The 23408-nt window shown below is 48.8% G+C and overlaps 1 protein-coding gene across 1 annotated transcript in view; it reads right to left on the bottom strand.

Moving 5' to 3' along the window:
- Window positions 1-22663, bottom strand: part of PPARGC1A (PPARG coactivator 1 alpha) — a 119778-nt gene extending 97115 nt beyond the window's left edge. Inside the window, exons 1-2 of the mRNA XM_075545014.1 lie at window positions 22616-22663; window positions 16736-16915 (exon numbers count right to left, since the gene is read on the bottom strand). Of these exons, the coding sequence (XP_075401129.1) occupies window positions 16736-16915; window positions 22616-22663 (228 nt within the window). The remainder of the gene's footprint in view (window positions 1-16735; window positions 16916-22615) is intronic.
- Between the last annotated feature and the right edge of the window lie 745 nt (window positions 22664-23408).

Here is a 23408-nt window from a genome sequence, read left to right as displayed (position 1 = left end):
CACTTTGCACCACGGAGGACCCCAAATGGCTCGGTAATCCTGGTTTGACCCTGGTGGCTCAGTGGTTATGCACTGGACTGCTGCTAACCACAAGGTCAGCGATTCAATACCACCAGCAGCTCTGAGGTAGAACGTCGGGGCTTTCTTCTCCTGTCAACAAAGAGTTACAGGTCTTGGAAACCCATTGGGATGGTTCTACCCTGCCCTACAGAGTCACTACAAGCTGGCATTGACTCAATGGCAGTATGTTGAGTCCTGGCTGTATCTGCCTCCTTTTAAAATTTCCAGCAGCGTCCTTGGGGGGTCATTCCCCACATCCCGCCCCCTCCCTGGCCCGATATGACCCTTGTCCCTCTACCAGCCTCTGAAGCCTGGGCAGTGCCTCTTCTCATCTAGCCAGAAAATGAGACCCTCTAAGTCGAGACGTGGAATAAAAGGCAGCAACGCACTAAGCCAGCAAAGACTTTGAAGCTCATCTATGGGTAAAATTTGAGGGGAGGGGTTTCCTGGAGGCCGCTCTTGGCTTCCCAGAGAGCCTCCCCCCTGTGTTCTGATGGCCTCGTCATGCTGCAAGGCAATTAGTAACACAAAGGGAATGTCACCTATCTAAGTGGGTTCTACTGGTCAGAATCAGACAGCCCAGCAGGATCAGGGATGACCAAGGGCGTCTGACCAAGGGCCCACCCATCTTCCCTGTCAGTCTCAAAACGTGGATGCTAGAAAGACTAGTGAACCAGCGATGAATGAAAAGACCAGGGAGAAATTGGATTGGCGTTTTATTTTCCCGTGCCACCGAAGCAGCAGCAGGGAGGTCAGGCCGTGCTACGGAGGGTGTCACTCTTTTGCTGACTCAGAGGAGCCGCGCATTTGCCATTCAAAGACAAATTAAACAGGGCAGGGATCACGCTACATGGGTCCCCAGCCTCGGTTATCTGCCAAGACCAGGCAGCATTCCGTTACCTCCAAATGCATCTCATCGCAGAAAAGTCATTTGGGCCTAGGTGGACGGACTGTCTTTGTCAATCCCCCCTCTCCCTTCCATGTGAACCAATAAAGCAAAGCGGTCCAGGCCAGTTTTGCCCCAGGAGAAACTGCCACAGATTCCTTTGGGATAGGGGCCGCTGGGACTGCTGGGGGAGAGGATTACAGAAGCTAGAAGGTGGCACGGTGACCTACTGTTGCTCTCAAATCGCCCCACAGGCAGAGCCCTGGAATTGGGGAGAAGCAGGGGACGAGGTCCCGCATCCCAGGACAACAGCTCTGCACTGACAGGCCCAGGCGTTTTCCCCAACTTGTCTCCAGTGGGAAGAGGGAGGCTAGCCTGGCCACCAGACAGCACTACCTCAAGGAAAAAGAAAAGCCACTGGATGGATGCCACTCAGGGACAGAGCAGGTTGTCCCTGCAAAGCATGTGCTGGCAAGGCACAAGAGGATCCTGCCATGAGATCACTTCTGGATGGGACCTCAGTTGGCCAGAAGCCCTGGACACCGGGGGGGAAGACACTATGTGTGGAATACCCATATCCCACCTTCCTATCTGAGCGGATGAGATGGCACTCAGGGATGTGACTGTCCTTAGGCCAAGAGCTCATGGGAAAACCAAGGACATTCCTATGATCAAGAACATGGGTGACATTTTCCCACTGGGCAGACTGTTCCCAAAAGCAGAAATAAACTTCTCAGGAAGGACTGGGAGGAGAGCTTCACGCTGGAGTATTTCCAGAACATGAACCAGAATGGCACGGAACCAGGCTCCAGGGGGCGCTGATGCCTGGCACCTCCTTGAAAAGGAGAGGCGTCCAAGGCTCCTCCTGTGTGCGACCTGCCCCAGGTGGCAGGTGGGGGAGGGCAGCACACCCCCTTTACAGAGGTGCTGAGCTATCTGAGCTATTGCTTGGAGATGAAGGCTCCGGTGAGACTGAAAGGCCACATCTGAAGAGTGTCACACGTAGGCAAACGCCTCTCAGCCTTTCAGCTGGCCTGAAATACCACTCCCCGAGAAAAAGGTCAGCAAGCCTAAAACTGTACAAAGCGGTTTCCACTCAGAGGAGCCCCGCACTCTGCCAGGGGCACGGGCATGCCGGTCACGCCAGACTTGCACGTCAGTCACACACCTTTCTGCTGACAGCTTTGCCCTCTTCTCTCCCCCAGAAATGCCAAGGGGTGAACGATTCTTTAATGAGTATATGTGATTTCAAGTCAGACCCCAAGGTACGATGCCCAATGCATCTGTAGAGCTGTGCTTCGTAGGGTTTTCAAAGGCTGACTTTCTTAAGAAGATAGATCACCAGGCCTTTCTTACTAGTGCTTCTGGATTAGCAGCAGCGGTAGGTTTTTTGTCAACTTGGCTGGGCAAGTGTTCTCAGTGCTTTGATGGTTAACATCTGGCTATTAACCCCATGATGTGACCTACACAACATCTTCCAACGCCATCATGGGGTCTGCTAGGAGCAGCCAATCAGTTATAGCGGATATTAGGGTGGAATACAACCCAATTACGCAGGTCACACCCTGATATCCTTGGAAAGAAGTTTCCTTGGGGGTGTTACTTACTCCCAATATAAGCAGATGCCGTGGAAAAGCTTGCCTGCTTTTTGCTGGATCTGGATCCTACCTCTGGTTCTTGGGAACTGAGCCAACAGTCTGCCATATTGCCTGCCAATCCTCGGAGCTATCAAAGGCATACTTCTGAAATGTAGACCTTGGATTCATTGCCTCTGCAGCCACCAGCCTTTCTGCTACTCCTGGGTTTATCCTGGAGCTATGCACATCAGGAAAAGCCTCCAGCCAACTTGTGAGCTACACTACCCATGGGACACCCAACCCGTGGACCGTGTTGCTATAGTTTGAGGTTCTTTCGAGACCTGCTTCGCCACGCTGCTGGTATGTATAGCATTTGAGCTATGGACTGTAGGACCCTGTCATCTGGCTGCCTGTGGATGACCTGCCCTGCTGTTTGCTGCCTGTGGCTGGACTGCCTATATTGCTTTACAGAGGACTCAGCTGTCTGCTTCCTTGACTTGCACCCAACAGCCCTTGTGAGTTGAAGGACTGCCAGTATATTAACTATCTCATAGAAATGAATTGAACTGAGCCTTCCATACTGTTGTGTGGACAAATTAGTAGTATATTTTATGTGATATATATATATATTCACAAGTGTCCTGGTTTTGTTTCTCCAGAGAACCCTGTATAACACACCTACTGTCCAGAAAACATGCCACTGTGACATCTAAGAGGTAAAGGAGAGTGTATGGAATGAGTATGGAATGAGTGTATGGAATGAGTCGGTCATTTGATGGTTTTTTCAGAACACCCACAGCCCTACCCTGAGGTTTTCAATGTAGTGATGTTACTAGGGCCTCAAACACACAAACTCATCACATGGAGTCAATTCTGACTCATGGTGACTCTACAGGACAGAATAGAACTGCCCCAGTAGGTGGCCGAGACTGTAACTTTTTACCGGAATATGAAACCTCCTCTATCTTCCACTGAGCAGCTAGTGGTTTCAAACTGCTGACCTTGAGGTTAGCAGCCCAACAAAATAGACACCCACATTGACTGCAATGTCTCCTTCTGTCATCAGACCACTTGGAGGACCATCGGGCGAGTTGGATTGGGCGAAGAATTTCTCAAAAGTAAAAATAGGCAACAACAAAAAGAATCTTTGCATCCATTTCTTCTCTTGCCCCTGGTGCAGACCTGCCAGCCACTGTGGGAAATGGAGTGTGAGGGCACTGCCTCGGCTGGAGGCGCTTACGTACCGTCATTACGTGGCCTCCATTCCCGTCAGTAAGTAGGGAATCCAGTTCCACATTCTCTTTTTTGCATCACCCTAAAGTTCTTCTCCCTCTCTCCCCCTCTCTCTGGGAAGTCTGAGCACAATGTCCATCAATTCCCAATGTCCTAATGTAACGGCGGCTCGGTGGGGTACGTGTTGGGCGGCTTGCTGACCACCCACAAGGTCAGCAGTTGGAACCCAGCAGCCGCTCCAGAAGGGAACTTGAGAGGTTCTGCTCTTGGTAAGAGCTCACAGCCTCGGGAACCCACACAGAGTCTGATCCTGACCTGTTGGGTGGCTCTGGGTCGGAACAGACTCAGGGGCAGTGAGACTGTATCCAGAGTCAAGGGTCAACGGTGGGGAGAAAGCTTGCCAGGGTGCAGTTGCCGAATTCCGTGGCTATTAAGGCTCGTTGTAGCGGCAAGAACACAGTGAAAAATAAGAGTCAAAGAGAACAATAACAACAAAAAGTTGTGCATATAGAATGTCCCCAAAGCCTTCCAGGGCTGGCTGGAAATGATGCCGCTGGAGGTAAAAGAAACACACCAGATTAGCCTATTAGCATTCACCCAAGAAGAGTAGGCGCCTGGGAGAACGGGTAGTGGCGAAATGCGTCAAGAAACACAGCAACTTTACAATAGCCCTGGCAGTTTATCTACCCAAAGGCAGACCTACACCCCTCCCATTTTTGTGACCCTCTCGACAATTCTGGGGAGGGGCGCAGTGGGGGGGGCACGTTAGTTTAACATTATTGCAAGGGAGAATATGACTCTATTTATGTGACAAGTTGACAACATACAATTTCATGCTTGTTGAACTGATCGGTGTTATATATTCACTGTGAATATTATGAAGCCTCACCATTATAAATATGAAACAGTATACACTTATTCAAAATAACTCCAGCAGTGGCAATTTATAGCTGGGTTGTTTGTGTGCTCACGGAGCCCAAATGCCACCTTCAGAAGCTGCAGCTCGTCGTGGAAACAGATGTGCAGTATGACTGCGACCAAAATGGACTGACGATGACCGATGTGGAAGGAGGTCACTCTGGTCTGCATAGCAGCTGACACTGGTTTGTATTTAGCTATGTGGCTGTTGGGAACATGGTGTCCTTACGGCTCTGTTTAAACATGAGCCAAGACATTTGTCTACTGGACTAATTAGTTTACCACCTCTCTATGGCAATCTCACTGTTTCCCCTTGGTGTGCGTGTGTGTGCGTGTGTGTGAGAAAGAGAGAGAGAGAATGAGGATGTGGATGCACACGCAGAGGCTGGCATGTCCCCTGCACTGAGTAAAGTTACAGCAAGTACTTTAAACCTTGGTCATGTCAGGTGAATGTTGGCCCACGTTCCGGAATGCCTGCATAACAGGATTGTACCACTTTCTCGATCAGGTGCCTAGGAACGGGACAAGGCCATAAGCCATCAAATCTGAAGCTGTGACAGCAGCTGGTTCTAGTGGAGATCTTTTTCCTTTCTCCTCCCCACCCACCAAAACACTTATCCCGCCCCCGCCACCCCAGCCCCACCTCGCCTTTGCAAGCTTCAACCGATTAGCAAATGCTCTGTTTCCACAAGGACACACTTGGGATAGTGAAAGAGGACGCCGTTTTTCTCCAAAGGTGGAAGCACATGAAGGTTCCAGGCACCTTGCTCCAGCTAGATGGCAAACATTTGTGTAAGTAGCTCATTAACACAAGGTGCCATTGGGAACACAATCCAGGGCTTGTGCTATACGTACCACCAATGGTATGCCCCCCGGCCCCGCCCCATCACATAAGACTACAGCACATCTGACAGACCGGCTAAGCAGTTGAAGGTGGCTGTCCCAAGTGTGTAGAGGTGCAAAGTTTCCTTGGGCACGAACTCAGAAGTCCTCGACCTCTGTGCCTCTTGAGCAGAGGAAGCCCACGGTATTTGAACTATGACCAGACTTGTCCCTGGCACGTTCTCAGAGTGCCATTGTTTCTTGCTTGTGCGTTTCCCCAGGAGCTACTAGTTAGATTAATTATAACGTCCACTAATTCCGATACAGATCTAATGCCGTCCCGAGGCTTCAGATGAATACAGCCTGCTTTGTTCTGAGACCTCTTGAAGGAGTCAGGTGATTGGAAGCTTGGTTTTCCTGGGAAACCTTTTAATTACTGTCCTCTGGACCTCCCCCAGTCTAACTAAGTTTGCTCGCCAGAATCCTGCATCTCCTTGCAGTTACTTTTCCTGCCAGCCTTCAAGCGAAGGTGTTGTCCGTCTGTCTAGTTAATCCATCCCACACGATAACATAATCACCTACGTTCAGGTCTCCAGGACCTTGGCGGCTAACTTCTCCCTTTTATGATCTCTTAGAATCAGCCAGGAACAGCAATTCGCAGCCCTGGTTGTAAAGCCGCCGTCATCGGAACCCAGCCGTCACCTCTTTTATCACACGGCGGTGCTCCACTGCTGAACCCCATCCACCAAGGCAAAATTGGCCCTGAGCTCCAGCCTGGAATAGTGTGTGCGGAACATATTAAACATGTAATGGAGGGCAATGATCATTTCAATGCCCTGTTTATTAAGAGAGGATGGTCTGTATGCTCTACTCAGATTTATTGAGACACTGTCTCACTAGACGTCATAGCTGGAAGCTCTTTCGTTCCCATGTCCGGGCATCGCCCAGCAGCACCTCTGCTGTTTGTTCTGACAGTCCCAGAGCCCCATGCAGCCCTGGGCCTTCGCGTGACTCTATTTTCCATCTCGCTACTTAGAACCTTAAACACACGGCCCAAGTTCTGTGTGTTCAATCACGATCCTTCCCATTGAACTGTTCCAAGCTACCCATTTTTTATTAACAGTGACTTTATCAAAGCCCTAATAACACAGATAGAATAGTTAGTTAATTTGTGTGTTGAGCCATGGATGTTAATTTGTAAACATAATAACATACTGCAATCATTTGCATAATAGCATTTTAATCTTTTTAGCAAAAGCTGTAATTCCCCGCAAAGTACACTGCAGTAGAAACTAAGTGACTATTGGTAATAATACAAAAGGCCTTAAAATTCTGATCCTATTATAGCGCTGGAGCATACCCAAACTGCCTCTCTAATCTCCGAAATGTTACTGTTCTCTGATGTAGGTGTCTGTGTCAAGAATGAGAATGAAGTATAACTGGTGGCGGTAGACGATTTCCGAAATGTAATTTAGTATTCTCTAAGCACCAGCACTTTGCAAATAGCTCCCAGGCTTTCCTTCAAAGTTCAGAGCGCCAGTTATGCAGATTGGGAGGGGAGCGGCGTGCTCCCTAAACTTGGCTGAGCAGAGGGGAGAGGTCTGACAAATCCTGCTGATTCGGCACAGACAAGGACAAAAAGCCACCGAGGACTGGACTGCGGAGTCACCGCCACCTTCCCTGCCCTACCTGCAGCCGGACGGAACCTCTTCCCTGGGCTGCCTCTGAGTGACTAGGGAAGAAGTGGGAACATAGGGGGAGGGGATGCTTATGAAGCTTCTTTAGTTTTCAATGAGTTACGCACTGACTCTCTCACAGTGTCCCTCCTGTATAAGGGGACAGAACTATTGTGACACACAGGGCTTACCCTAGCTAGTTTTGCCCCCAGAAAATGCCCCCCACCCCCGCCCCAGACTACCAGGTCTTTCTTCCTAGTCTATTTTATTTAGCTCGGCAGCGCCTCAGGAATCTGTTCAACATCATAGCAATGGGCCGGTCTCCACTTAAAAATCAAGTGGTGTCTGGTCCTGAATTGCTCATGAGGGGCAACAGAAAAGAATTCTATTGGGGGTGTGTGGGAGGGGGGGTGCTGATTCCCAGGAGCTCATTAACCTCAAATCACAAGACTGTCCCCCTCCATCAAAAAGGAAGGTAGTTATTTAAAAGTCAGGGCAAGTCATTTTATGCAAGATCTGGTAATTCATTAATCCGCCTGGCTCCAAACCTTGAATGAATAACTTGCAGTCATAGGGAGCTGGGCCGGCCTTGCCGACTGTGCGTGTTTCTAGTTTTGAGCCATCGAGCCGACTTGCTCAGCTTGGAAGAGGGCAGGCGCATGCATCCATTCCCTACCATGATTTTGGAACCAGTGGCTTTAATAGATTAAGAAGCCATTTATCTTCATAAAAATTGTGTCTCGCCCATGAATAAGAATATGCATCTCACTGTGTGTGACCCCCCTCCCCCTTGATTTCATTCTAGCTGCTTAGAATGTAGCCTCTTTGGCAGTCTGCGGGAAAACACAGTCCAGCCGGCTTGGCTTTTGAAAGTAGCCTGATAGAGAGGCTCACGAAAATAGGCAAGTAAGGCACCGAGCAAACACACGGCGGTCCTCGCAGCATGTTTGCACATCGCAGGCCACTTATTTCCTAAAACCCACGATGCAAGTCTGCACTGCTCCAAGAAGAGGCAACGGGATGACAGACACTTTCTCCTGGCCACACACTCGTCCCAAGCTCGGGTTGGGAACAGAGGAGGAGCTGCTTGGCTCTCTGATGCACAAGGCCCTCTTGAATGTTCTTCTGTTATCAGCGCCGTGGGTGGCTCGCCTTCAGAGGGGAGCCATCTGCTGTACTGGGTTTCCCTAAGTTTGCTTGTGCACGGAGCGATGTGGACAAACACCGACAACAGCCTGTGTATAAGCTCACCACTCGGGCACCCGCAGGTGCTCTGCAAATAGACACTGTCCAACTTGGCAACCTGCGCCTTCGTTCCTGTGGCCTAGACGCTGATGGATGTGGGGCGTGTCAAGAATCGATGACCTCCTTTCGGTCGGTGTCTCAGCAAATGGTTCTCTTTGTAAGGCGGACATCCCTGTCTTTTGACCCGCCCACTACCCGCACCCCCCCCACCCCCCCAAAAAAAAAGTCAGAGTCATGTGTCCTTAAAGAGCTCACAAAGCCTCCAGCACTTTCGAGAGATACCTGAGCTGTGTCCACCACGTGGCTCACCTACTTCCTGGATCACTCTGCCAGGACACAGCTGGTCTCCACCACACACATCCAGGTGTGCACGCATGTGCAGGCATGTGAAATCCTACTTTCTAAAATGCTTGTGGATAATGAAACATGGACCGTATTTCCCGTATAACAAATGCTATGAACTTGAGTGAAGTCTATTAAACAAACATATATGCCTATATACATATAGCTATATATCTAGATCCCTATAGCTGGCAACCAAATTTCTCGTCACCACGATTTCCATGAACAAAAGCAACCACCAGGAAAGTTAGTGATGGGGAAAGATGGTCACGGAAGCCGGCGTCCTATGACTTGCTATTTATTAGCTGGGGCCCGTGCCAACAGACCTAGCCCTAGGGGCCAGAACACCCAAGCCACATGTGCCTAGTGGTCAGCACAATGCTGGGGAGGAAATAAGGTGGTAAACCAGATGTTCCCAAGATAGCCAGACGTTATCATGCCAAGAAGTCTTTCAAAGAGTGTTCAACTGAGGTGTGTAGATGGACACATGCACACACAAACACACAAAGGCACACAGAAAATACTTGTAGGTCCTTTGTGAGATAAGCCAACAGGGAAAGAAATCAGCACTGACTGGGTCTGAGGGCAGCTTTCTGATTTGAGACACTGCAAGTTGAACATCTAACTGATTTACACCCTAAATTGGGAATTGTGTGCTTGACTACAAATGCACAGATAAGGATGGCATAAATTTTTTAAATACTCTATACATCTCCATGAGCTTCAACATTCCTCAGTGCTCTTGCATTACAGCCAATTAACTCCCCACTTAAGCGGTGATTATTTTCCCACTTCAAGTCTGTGTTCTCTGTGTGTCGTTACCAAGGGTGGCAAAAAAAAAAATCAGATCGTGGGTTGTAAATTTCATTTAAATGACAAACACTCATTGATTGCAAATTAGAAATCACCAAACTCTTTGCACCCGGATGCTTGTCAACTGGAACCAGCCTCTCCACCTGGCAAAGAGGAATGTATTCCCCAAATGAGTAAGTGACGGTGAGATTGCTATTTTCACACGCGTGTGTGTGAATGTGTGTTTGCGTATGTGTCTTTAATATGCTTTGTTATAGTTTCAAATGGATGGCCATTCATAGAACAGTCTGCCTGAGAACTGGCATGCACAGTGGGAAGCAAGCATTCATGCCCGTGGCAGGCTGCAGAATTTCCTCCAGAGACGTGTATGAAAGAGCAGACGTTCCGCCTCCGTGTGTGGAGTGGGTTTCATATTTGCTGTCCCTGGGCAGCAGGGAGCAGGAGTGCCCCTTCTTAGAATGACCTCCCATGCCTGATGGGTATCCTTGATGTCCTAAATGGGATCAGATGCTTAGCCAAGGGCAGGAGGAGAGCCAGGTCCCTCCAACGCTTTTTGGAATATTCTGGAGCTGGCAGTCTTGGACTCCTCCTCTCTCTCTATCCGACCTCCTGTTCCTCGGAGCTAATGGAATTTTCCTTCAAGGTGTTTCAAGTCTTTGTCCCTAGGATGCCATTCCCTTGCCTGTCACCTTGGCCCCGTCCTGAACTTTGTTGGCTCTTGGCATTCAGGAGGGCCTGGTCCTACCCTCCTTAATTGTTCATGCCTCTTACCACCTGCAGCAGCTTCTCGCTGCTCCATCACCACCTCTTTCACCTTGCTGCCTTGTACAGATCTTCAGTGGTGCCCTGATTTCCACAATGTAAGCTCTAACCACTTGGACCACAATTCTGAGGGTGCCCCATAATACATCCACCTAGAACCAAATTCTTTCTCCCACGTCCCTTGTATTTCAGTCTTAATAAACCCAGCACCTCAGCTCACTAGTCTTGCTAAGAAAACACGGCCTTCTGACTCTCTTCAGCCCTGGAAACTCCATTCTTGCTGTGTCTTCCCTTAGCTCATCTCCAACACGCACACACGTGAGCACACACATGGGTACATGCATATGCATGTATATGAGTACACAGTCTTGCAATGCTTACACAGTGACAACACACATATAACATATAGGATCACATACGTGCATATGGATATTGCTATAATCACAGCTTTGCATTGCTTTCCAATTAAGAAGATATGTATATATACATGCATGTGTGTGGGTGTGGGTGTGCGCATACAAGAGTCTTGCACTGTTTGCTAATTACATCTGGTCATCAGCCTTCCCAATTTAGATTTAAAATTCCTTTCTGAAATGGAACTTCTTTTGTGTTTCCTATGTAATCTTCACATTACCTAAGGTTAATTCACACCATCAATGGATGTTTGAGGAACTCATTCATTAGATGATAAATATTTATTGAGCAGTTGCTTTCTGTTTTTCTATGAAAACATCTGAGAAATCTTTAACGTACAGGACGGGTTCCCTGCTCCCATAAGACTCCCAGTGAGTTGATTAATTCTATTTTTTAAATCATTGTACTGGGGGCTCATACAGCTCTTACAATAGTCCATCCATCCATCCATGGTGTCAAGCACATTTGTACATATGTTGCCATCATCATTTTCAGAACCTTTTCTTTCTACTTGAGCCTTGGTTTCAGCTCTTCACTTTCCCCCTCCCCCACCCTCCCTACCTCTTTAACCCTTGATGATTTTTCTCTTCATGTCTTACACTGACCGATGTCTCCCTTCACTCACTTTTCTGTTGTCGATCCCCCATATGTAGATCATTGTGATTGGTTCCCCTTTTTCTCCCCCACTTTCCACTTCCCCTCCTAGTATGGCTACTCTCATTACCGGCCCCAAGGGGTCTATCTGTCCTGGATTCCCTGTGTTGTGGGTTCTTATCTATAGCAGTGTACATGTTCTGCTCTAGGCACATTTGTAAGGTTGGATTGAGGTCATGATAGGGGGGGGGGAAGAAGCACCAAAGGACTAGAGGAAAATTGTATGTTTCGTCGGTGCTTTACTGAACTCTTATTGGCTCCTCTCTTCCCTGTGACCCCTCTGTGAGGGGATGTCCAAAAGGTTTTGATAGGTCGTATCATATATGCACAAGGTAGGAATAGCTAGGAAATTAACTGAGAAATACAAGCAGAAATGGGAAGGCATCCATAGTTCCAACAGAATGATCACATCCTCTTAGGGGGTCCTGCCACCCATTTCCTCGGAGGGATGCGGAGTGGGATACCTTGTAGACATGAACGAGGAAAGCCCGGTGTTCCTATGAAAGTCCACAGAATCAGAGCTCACTGAGAGTCCGAGTGATTCCGAAGCATAGATGTGGCGATCGCTTACTCTCTTCCCCTCTGCAGAGGCAGCCTGCAAAATGCACTGTGAGGACTGACTAGCGGATTCTCACTCACCACCCTCTGACGAGCATTAGCAGCTAGCTGCATTCAGACCTAGGGACAACGCCTGTCCATTCAATGGTCTCTGAACAACACACACACACGTGACCATGGAGTGCCCTCCGGCTCACCGTGACCCTATAGGACAAGACAGACTGGCCCCTGTGGGTTTTCAAGACTGTAACTCTTGGCCGGAGGACAAAGCCTCCTCTTTTCCCGTTGGAGTAGCTGGGTTTTGAACTGTTGACCTTTTGTTTAACAACCCAAGGTGTAACCACTCCATCACCAGGGCTCCTGCCAGGTGTCTCAGGGAGGCGTGATAACAGGTGTTAAAACAAAGCAAGGACAAGGCACTCCCCCCCTCCTGGCGAAGGGCAGTGTGCTAGGTAAACTAAGGCCCGACTTACCCACCGTTCATGGCTGTGCTATAAAACACAGCCTCTCCTTCTGTTCCTTCAAACAATGTACAAAAGCCACGAGAGAGGGAAGGAAGTGATGTTGCAATATTTTTGAAACATAAATCTTGCGACCAGTCCATCCAGGGACAGCATCCTGTTTTCCTTTCACCTGGATTCTGTGCACTCCAGGCTGCACGAACACCCTAGGCCTTGCACCCCCTTTGGAGACAGAATCACCCCCAGCCACCTACAGGGACACATCCAAACACAGTATGCGAGCCTAGACCACCCCTTGTGGGCCCAGCTCCTCAAACAGCATGTACAATTGCACACTGGCACCTTTCCCTTCCACTTGGGAGGTTACGTGTTCCCAAATACGACTCTCCACTCCAATCCTTCTGGCTTTGAATTCAACAACAAAATGCAATTTGCACTGGGATGCAGGGGACTGAGAGAAGGGAGAAATGCCTACACTTCACCTTTTGGGTTTACCACTTCCCTTTCTGCTGGTGAGTCCACGGGGGTACAGCTGACCCATGCTCAAAGCCGACCAAAGGATTGGGGCTGCCATCCAATTGGGGCGGTGCCACGGAATAGAGACCTGGCAACCTACTGCTGGAAAACTAGCCATTAACCTGCCCGCCCCCACGGAGCGCAGTTCCATTCTGAAACACCAGGGGTCACTGTGAGTCAGAACTGACAGGACTGCCACCGACATATTGACATGACCACCCCCCCCACTTCCCTACTCGAGTTAGAATCCAGAAACCTTACTGGCCATGTCCAACAACTTGCTACTACAACCAGGAAAAAAACTGTTTTTATGACTCGGGTTCTTAATTCATGCTGGGAATTTGGGAGAGGTCATGCTAAGGGATTGGCAGATGGGGGGCTGGCAGAGGCTGTGTCTGTTTGGCTTGCCTGAAGTACACGGCCTTCCCAAACTGGATGAGGCAGGGCTACCAGAACTGGAAGAAAGATAGCGCAGGTGAAAGTCCACAGCGAGACATTTAAAGGCACAGGGCCCTGGGAAGTACCCTCAGGGAAGTGTCGGCATGGTGGGACTCACACAGAACCCCAGCAGGCCGCACCAGGGTTCCTTTGGGCTGCATATCACCTTTCTGCAAGGGGGAAGGAGCCCTACTTTCAGAATTCCACCCAGGTTCACAGCACCTTCCCTTTCCTGGTGTAGGGCGAAATGTCTGCCTTTGACTCTAGGGGGCAGCGAGGAAAGGCCTGCAATTTCCCATGCTGCTGTTCAGGGCAGCATTGCCACACCTGCCCTTACCCTTGGCCTAGACAAAGAAGAATGGGCTCTGTGACGTCAAAGAAAGCTGGGATGGGGAGTTATCCAAACAGTTCCTTTTGCTCTCCGGCACTGAGAAGCCACCTGACATCTCGAGGGTACAGCCTGGAGCGGCTGGGTCATTTTACGACTTGTGAGTCTTTGCATCCTGTATCTTTCCAGAAACGTGGTCGATTCGCAGTTTGCACTGGACACAGGGGATTCCCGTGATTGTTTTGTTTTAAATACAGCGTTTCTCAACCTCAGTGCACTTGGCCTTTGGGGCTGGAGAATGCTTTGGGGAAAGCAGTCGGCGGCTCTCCTGGGCATGGCGCAACCTCGAGCGGCTACTGCCCCTAAGTTCCGGCTCACGACATACCACTAATATGTTCTCCCCAGTGCCCGCAGTCATAGATGTCTCCAGATATGTACTACATGTTCCCCCAGGAGACACAACTGGCTGGGGTTTGAAAAGAAACCCTGGGGGTGAAACCAATCTTGTATTTTTTAACTGTGTCTCAAAAGCCACACAGAGACGTTTAAGTCAATGCTGACTCGCAGTGACCCTATAGGACAGGCGGCAATGGCCCCTGTGAGGTTCTGATGCAGTAACTGTTCACGGGGATAGAAACAGAACAGTCCTTGGTGGTGTCGAACTGCTCACCTTTGCGGTGGGCAGCCCAAGACATAACCTTACAGAATATTGTATATGGGGGCGGGTGGGGGGGGTGGTAAAAAGATGGCATTGTGTCTTTTAGGCCTCTGGAGACAAAACCAGCCACGGAACCAAGTGGCCTGCCTGAAGGTGGAAACGCCAAGTTTTACAAAATCTCTCCAAAGTACTGTCCCATGGAACACGGGAACGAAAGGGTGCAGAGCAGCACACCCACCTTTTTTTAAAGCGGCACACGCCCCTTTCAGCTGCTCCTCACTTACAAATTGCACGGCATTCGCCGGATACAAAATAGACGATTTGTGATAAGAGATCTAGAGAGATGGACCTTTTTTTTTTAAAGTACTGTTTATTTAATGCAGCATGACTTAAAATACGCCTGTAACCTGACAAGATTACAGAATGAGGAATGTTCAATTTACCGGTTCTAACCAGCCACGTCCTCACATGAACTTTCCCAGACAGGGTGAGAAGCCTGGGAAAGTAGACCTAACCGAAGCCCTTCTGGGTTTCCTCCGCCTGACTCCTTTCCTCAGCCCCCAACTTCATGACAGGAAGCATTCTTCTAAGACCCAGCTCACCCTTCAAGCTTCTTCTAAGGTCTCAGCCATCGGGCCGACAGAGCCTAAGGCCACCTCAAGCTCACGGCTGGCCTGGCTTCCAGGCTCGCCAACAGTAAAAGGAAAGATTCGGTTCTATTTTTAAACGGATTCAGTCAAGAGGCAGCTTGATAGGTCTTTGTCCAGGATGGCTGTCACCCAAAGTTACTGTGACCCTCCCTGTCCTGCTACTAGAGACTGTGGCACCCAGGGCATGGTCGGTTCAAGCTGAGCTCTGTCACTTGTCAAAGATGGGCAATCACTGGTCCCCTCAGAGACTCAGCGTCTCCACATGTAAAATGGGACTAATGGCAAAATCCTGCGGAGTTTCAAGAACAGTGTCTACTTATCCCAAGTCAAAGCCGCTGCCTCAAATCAACCCAGCTCACAGAGACCCGGCAGGGCAGCATTTCTGAGACAGTACATCTTTACAAGAGCAGCCTCGTCTTTAGCCCTCTGAGTGACTGACTGGTTTGAACTGCCGACTTACTGATTGACAGGTCAACACTTAACCTGTCTTGCCACCAGCGCCCCTTTTCCACGCCAAAGCAGGAGATGACGGGTTTTTTTAATTATTGTTCCTATTATTGTCTTGATTGAGACTCCCAGTACTTCTCATTTACTCTGTGTTCACTTCACAGACCTTGAGCCAGCACCTTCTACCTGCTGGCTGCCCAAAGAAAATAAAAAGTACAAAACTACATCTCGCCATGACCCAGGGTTTCAAAGAGTAATCGCAAATATGAAAAAGGAAAACACTGTCCTTGGTGGTGATAAGAAACACATTTAAAGTAGCTGGCGCTTAGTGGTGGCGACACCAGTGTATCTAACTCCTATTGCATTCACTCCTGGGGGACATTCTATAGGCTGGCCCTTGCGAAGAAGCATCTGCCTTCAAATAAGTGAGTCCTGGTCTCGTAAGAAGAGGCTCTTTTCTAAAAGCAACACTTTCCCATGGGCACATCAACATGTTTCCTGATCCGGTCGGATTCTAAAAAGAGTCTGCAGTCTGGGGGGCAATTCTCACTGCTGAAAGTCAGTGACTTTGACTCTAAGAAAACAGGGAATTCGTTGGACATTACCGAGAAATCAGAAGCAGGTATCAAAAATGTGTCATGAATCAATAATAATAACTGCCCCCTTTGTAAAGCCAATCAAGGTAAACCTCGAGCTCATAGCACGAAAATACAAAGACTCCCTCACATTAATTATTATTAGTCACTACGTCGTGCCCTTTCTCTGTGGGAAATCAAAAAGCCAAACAAAAACATAAAGAGCAAACAAAACAAAACAAACACACTGCCATCGAGGCGATGCCAACTCATTTTGACCCGGCAGGACAGGCTAGAACTGCCCTTGCGAGTTTCTGAGACTAACTCTTCACGGGAATGAAAAGCCCCATCTTTCTCTCATGGAGCGGAGGGTGGTTTCGAACTGCGTGCCTGGCGATGAACAGCCCGACTCGTAACCACTGTGCCATCAGAGCAGGTCTAGACTTTGTTTTTCCTTTGTCACCCCTTCTTTCACAATCTCTCAGCATTTCAGCCCATTTTAACACACTCTGGGCTGGGTCCTTTTTTCCCCGCAAACATAGCTTTTCCACGCAACCAAAAGTCATGTCCCTCCAACGCAAATGTCTTTTGCTGCCAGCAAAGTGGCAGAACCCTGCGCTTACAGGCCCATGGCCACGTGAGTTCATGGTGAACCAAGGCAAGTCCAATGAGACACAGAATCCCACCAAGGCGTGGCCTTACCTCGAATATATTTGAAGGCTCATTGTTGTACTGGTTGGAAATGATTTCCGATTGGTCACTACACCACTTGAGTCCACCGAGAAAGCTGTCTGTATCCAAGTCGTTCACGTCTAGTTCAGAAAGGTCAAGTTCAGGAAGATCTGGGCAAAGAGGCTGGTCTTCACCAACCAGGGCAGCACACTGCAGGGGGGTGGGGGGAAAAGAAAAGAAGGCAGAGGACCATGTTCAGTCGCCACAGGAATTCATTCAATGGAGATAGCACCCAATGGGAATCAAGCCTGGGCTAACTGGACAGCATCACCAAAGCTGGTCTCCCTCCTGGACATGAATCTCCAGGCAAAAGATCCAAAGTTCTTCAACCCCATTACCTACCCCTAAAGGATACTCTGCCTGAAATATCTCACCCCAAATTCTACTTTCAGATTCATGGCCAAATACACAGAGCCACGAGATCTTCTCTGGTTTGTTCAGATAAGCAATAAGCAGGACCCGTGGGCACCTCTCTGGTGGCAGTCACCAGCTTTCAAAAGGTCGTCTGCTGCACCTCTAGGCAGATCTTTACCCTCCCAGTATAATTCCATCTAGGGCAGGATACCAGTTAGATTCTACCCTGGAAGTGTCACCAGACATGATCAGGCACTCAATCAACCTCTGCCAGATGAAAAAGAAAATGTAGAACGATCCTAGGCAAACGTTCTCTACTTTGGCTCCTTTTAACCATTATAATGTGTATAATTCATTTAGCAACTAATGGTGCAAAGTCCTCACACTCATCTAGGGCTCTCAGATTGTTATTTAAATCATTTACTCTTACTTGACTTTTCATTTCTGGACTTCATCCCTAAGAAGTCAAAAGCAAGCTCCTTGAATTGAAGGACAAAAAAAGCATGTTTTCTTACATGATCTTTAATACCCTCAGTTTTGTGCAGCTTACAAATCCTGTGTATTGAGGGGTGTGTATGTGGGAGAGAGAGAGTTGGTAAATAGAAACACAGAGAGAGGTGGATACAGATTAATTGGGATCATTTGGTTCCAGAAAAGCAAAAGGGAAAAAACCAAAAAAACAGTACCACACGACCACTGTACTTTCTCCATATATAAATAAAGTATGCTCAGAGAGAATTAAAAAACATGTACTTTTTGTTATACCTTTTAATAATGTCAATGTATTAGGACTCAGTTGTCACCAAGTCAGACCAAGACCCAAGCGTCTGGGTGGCACAGTAGAACTCTGCTTCACAGGGTTTTCAAAGGCTGCCTGTTCAGAAGCAGATTGCCACATCTTTCTTCCAAGGTGCTCGGGGTGAACTCGAACTTCCAACTCTTTGGTTCACAGCTCACTGGATTGCCCATTTGCACCAAGCAGGCCTCTGTCAGTAAGTATATCCAGATGCTTAAATGGCTGGTAGAGTGAGTCCTTCATTTTCTGGAGTGAAGCAGTCTTTAACGGTGTATGCCACCCGCTTCCCTCTCACTCGCCCCCCCCCCGCCGGCCCAGCTCCTCCCAGTGAGGTGGTCTCCTGCACTGGAATTGGCTATATTCACTTCGGGCTGCTCACTGCAGCCACTCTGCATTAGGTGAGGAAGCCTGCAGAAACTTCCATCGCAGGGGCTGGCGATGTCAGCGCAGTGTGGGCCTCCTCCACATGCAGTCCTGAGGCGTCCTTCTCAGCAGGCACGCTGAAAAGGCACCCTCCTGGCCCTCCCCTCCAAGGTCAGGCACGCCACTGCACCCGTGTTCACATCCAGGCAGCAGCTTGGCAGAAAGCTGAAGATCCTCCTTGACATTTAGATTTGGAATAAAATAAGTTTTATGCAGATTTTTTCCCTTCTTTTTTTCTCGAGCCCCCAGGTGACATTACACAGGTCACACGCAGCAGGCTGAGCAAAAGCCACATGCTGAGCTCTAGGTACTGGGTAGGGAGTAAGTGGTTGGCAAGGGGGCAGGGGTGGGAGCCGGGGATGGTGTGAGCGGGAGCATGATTGTGGTCCTACCCTGAGACCATGGTACACACACACTCCACGAAGGTCCCAGACACCAGGCAGCCTGTTCAACCTGCACCCAGTCCTCATCCGTCCAGTAGTCTTTCCATTTTCTTATCTGAGTTAGTGCCAAGTTACAGATCAGTGCCCATGGCTAGGTTTGCATACGAGTGGAGGTTGGGCTGAGAAGGGGTTAGTGCTGGTACAGTGCTGGCATTTGGTGTTAGGTGAAACTTCGCCGGCACCAAGTCTGCCTTCAGGTCTCCTCCCCTGGGTCAGACAGACTCAGAGGAAAGACATACCCCCATGGACTCTTCCACAATTGATTCATAGTCAAGGGGATAGCCTTTTCAATGGTGCAAATGAATACCCAGGATTTATGGTGGAATAGTCTTCTAAAAAGCAAATACTCCAAACTCATTCCCATCGAGTGGATTCTATCGAATACAGGAGAAATGGCCTGGTGGGTGTTGGAGACTGAAACTCTTTACAGAAGTAAAAGCCTCATCTTACCACCCCACCCCAGGAGCAGCTGGTGGTTTCGAACTGCTAACTGCATGGTCAGCAGCCCAGACCGTAAGACGCTTCGTCACCAGGTCTCCCAATACATAGACAGCAATAACAACAAAAAGTCAGCAGTGAGAAATGAATAGAAGCTAGAAATAGAGACCCATTTCATCTGGGTTTAAGTTCCTGTTTCAGGGAGCGTACTTTAGACAAGGTGTTTTTGAAAGCTGAGTGCCACCCAAGTGGGAATGGACGACTTATCTGCTTCTCTCTCTCCTAACATCTAAGAGTATGGCTTGAGCAGGGCCCTTTTAACGTCCTGGAATATATATATATATATATATATATATATATATATATATATATATATATATATATATGTAGGTATATAGATATATAAAATAACTCTTTGAAACCATTGGGAAGACCAGATTAACTTCTTGGCTTTGGCTGTCCCATAATGGGCATCTCTGTTCCTTGTTCTCTCTTTTCCTTCTCTTACCTTCCCTGCTTTCCTCCCCTCCTCCCCGTCTTCCTTTCGGCTTTGTTTTGGCTTTTAGGTTATGGTTGAACTCAAGTGCATGGGATCATGCCAGTGTTGACATACTCATAAAACCAGTGTCTCTGAATGCGGCATTATCCTGCTCATCTAAAGCACATTCGTAGTAGCAATGTTCCTGTGATTAATTTATACTTGGCCTTTGGAGGATGCCAGACTCAACAGTCCGAGCCCCGTATCTGTCCCCATCTGACGTGCTGCTAGTTACTGCTTCCCTCTACATCTGTGACAGGTGGGGCTCTCTGCGATTCAAGCGGCACATTCTACTGCTCTTTGCCGGCACGGCACGCATTCCACAACCAACCTTCGCCTTAATTTTATAATAAGATTTAAGAGGATAAAGCCATCACTAAACACAAAAGGCTAATTATTGTGCGTTATTTCACCCCAACAGACTTTTCTCTTAGTTAAGGAGCAGACAATAAATTAGCTTAACTGCACTGATGATAATGAATCATTATAATTAAGGATAATTCTCCATTAACCTTTTGGAGGTTTTGGTGCCACGGATGGTAAATCTGAGAGAGAGCGAGAGCGAGAGAGAGAAAGAGAGAGAGAGAGAGCCATATTAATTATATCAATGAAATAAAGAATCTTTACTTCTTAAAGAAGAGTCAGAACAGAGGGAGGGGTGGGGGGTAGTAAAAGAGTGACTCTCTTCGTGGCATGTATGTCATGTGAATTGTCTCTATCAATCTTGGTAACTTAGTGTACATCATCTTCATTAAACTGTGAAGCACTGGGGATCCAGAGTAGCTATAGCGATCTAGACCTTTATTAACCAATGCGCCATCCTGTCATGATGTGTAAAGGGGCAGAGGACGTTTTAGGATGACAGTAAGCATTAATGATTCAAAAACCGAAGGCCCCTTAAGCTAAGCTACCTGCTGCTCGTTCATCTTTCAGCCCGTGTGGCTGAGAAGGCATGACTGCTAGAAGATTACAACAGAGAAGCCTGCTGATCACCCGGAGCCGACCGGCCGCCCACGACCTGAAAGCAAGCAGGGCAAAGCCCCAAACCAAGACAACGGACCACCCTCCCGAAATGACGCTTAATTGAAAAATGACTGCAGGAATTCCAGCGATTAAAAGAAATCTCTCCTGCTTCCCTGTGATCTGGCGCCTCAGTCTAGTCTCTGCAGCGGCACCGGGGAACCCACACGTTGGGAAAATGAAACCATAAACACCTGAGTCCCATGGTGCCAGCCAGGCAAACGCCCACAGGACACACCGGCTACTTGGAGGCAATCAGAACTCTGAAGCCACTTGGGCAGTGCTGCCCCCCACCCACTGCCCCTACCCCCCACCCCCTGGTCCGTAATAGCTTCAAGACCGATGAGTTATCTATATCTATCCCACCTTTCCATAAAATCACAACAAGTTTAGAACCATTTCAATTTGTTAAGACCATTTGCGGGGGGGGGGGGGGGGGGGGGGGGAACTAGCCCAGGAACCTAGCCTGCGTTTGCAAACCCAGCAAAGAGTTAAGAGTGCAGGGCATGCCTCCGAGATAAGAAAGATGCATTCCCTGCAGGCCTGGGCCAAAAGCTTTTCCCTTTAGATGCGTATTGCTGCACTCCATGACATCTTATTTAACCACATCACGTGGGGCCCGATCCTCCCCCTTACCCTGCGTGCCCCCAGCTGCCCAGAGGAAACCCTGAGAGTCCACTGCCAGGTTCATTGTGAGCAGCTGGAAACCGCCGTCCAATTCCGTCTGCGCTCCTCGCACCAGAGTGCACAGAAAGTTTCACTCGCTCCCCAAGTTGCCCAAACTTTCTGAGAACATTCCACCAGGCTGCATGCAAACAGGCAGAGAGGTCTTCCTGTCCCCCAGCCAGTGACTCCAGACACCACAGATTATGAGGAAACGGCTTGCTTCCCCCCACCCTTTCTCTCGCCCTCCTCTCTCCCCTCCTGTATGAATTGTAGCCAGCAGCGGCGGTGGAATTGATGTATTGCTGTCTATTTTTACACAAGCGCCGAGCAGCTCCGCGCACACAGTCCTGCATAAACTGTATTCTCTCAAAAGCTTCAGGCTGCTCTCCGCGGAACACAGAGATTTAACCATTAGCTGCCCTGCCACGGAGCCTAACGGAAAAGAAGGAATTTCTTCCTTCCCTTTTTTTTTTTTTTTGAACAAATCTTTCCACCCCCAGATTGGAGTTGTGAAGGGAAATACCATCACTGTTTTGTGTTCTGTGGGCAACGCAAACTCAGAGAAAAACCCGGCAGGAATTATTAAGGGTTTGGTGAGTTCTCTATCTGGCAAATAGCGAGAGAGCCGGGGAGAAAGAGGATTTGGGGGAGAAAAAAAACCACAATCTGGGGATTCAAGTCAAAGCCAGACTGTATTCGAAAACCTTGGTGTTCATAGTTCGATCGTCGATGTCTTAAAAATAGAAGTGGCATTTTTCCAACCAGGCCACTAAACACGGCTGGAGAGCCTTCCGCTTCTGATTCATACCAATATCTTGGAGCATCAATATTGCATCGGGCTGGCAACAGAGCCCGAGGCACATGGAAAGAGTTTCGAACTGCAGCGGACGCCAGTGACAGCAGCTCCACTTTGATTTGCTCCGGGCTTCTCTGAGGAGCCACCTTAAAATAGCCAACTTATTGGAGTTACGGCTGAGATCCCTTCTCAGCAAAGGGCTCCTGCCTGCGTGACTTTCCTGCCTTCTTTCCTCAAACCCAGCCCTTCCCCCACCCCTCACCACCACTTTCAAGAATAATTGCATCCCACGGAAGCTTTGGTCTGTCGGTTGGTTGGTCGGGTCAGTCGCTGCTGGTGGCTGCAATGCCCAGCCCAGCCCAGCCCCCCGGCTCACCTCGATGTCACTCCATACAGAGTCCTGGTTGCACATGTCCCACGCCATCCAGCTTCTGAATGACGCCAGTCAAGCTTTTCAAACTCCAATCCACAGCGAGACAGAGCACACACTCCTGCAGGCGACCAGCCCCTTACTGAGAGTGAACTGAAGGCACCTGTCTTACTACAGTCCCAAGTCACATGACAAAGCTATTAAAAAGTAGGCTGGGCTGTCACTCACCCAGCCTCCCTTCTCTTGTGCAGCTTGCTGCTCAGACTCGTGACGTCACTCAAAGGCAGCCCTCTGCCTCAGTGAAGTAACGCTTAAAAAAATAAAAAGAAAGAAGAAGAAAAAAAAAACGGAACACCGGGGAACGAAGAAAGAAAGGAAGGAAACACGTGGCCTTTTTGAGGCTCCAAGCATCACACTGTGATTAAAGCTCTACACGGAGCCCCGGCCATATAATAACTCAAGTCCCCGCAATCTTGTTTTAATTTATTTTTCTTCTCCAACAAGCAAGTGGCAAAGCTCTGTTGCCTGGCAGATCAACTAGACGCCTAGCCGAAATGTCTGCGTCTCCCACTGCTCCAAGGACTCTGGGTTCTAAGGATCTCCAAGTGGACCCCCGGCTGGGTTTGGGCTAATGCAGGAGCTTATCACATGATGCCTTTTTATGAGAGATTTTCTAATTGGGGAAATGTGTGCAAGCTGCAAATGGAGCATTGGGGGGGGGGGGCGCTTGTTTAATCAACACAACAGCCTGCCTTGGTTAAGATATAAACAAACCCGTCCACCCGGCCATCAGCTGTCC

Source organism: Tenrec ecaudatus, chromosome 3, assembly GCF_050624435.1.
Source record: "Tenrec ecaudatus isolate mTenEca1 chromosome 3, mTenEca1.hap1, whole genome shotgun sequence".
NCBI classification, from domain to species: domain Eukaryota; kingdom Metazoa; phylum Chordata; class Mammalia; order Afrosoricida; family Tenrecidae; genus Tenrec; species Tenrec ecaudatus.
This window is presented reverse-complemented; position numbering and strand designations above follow the sequence as displayed.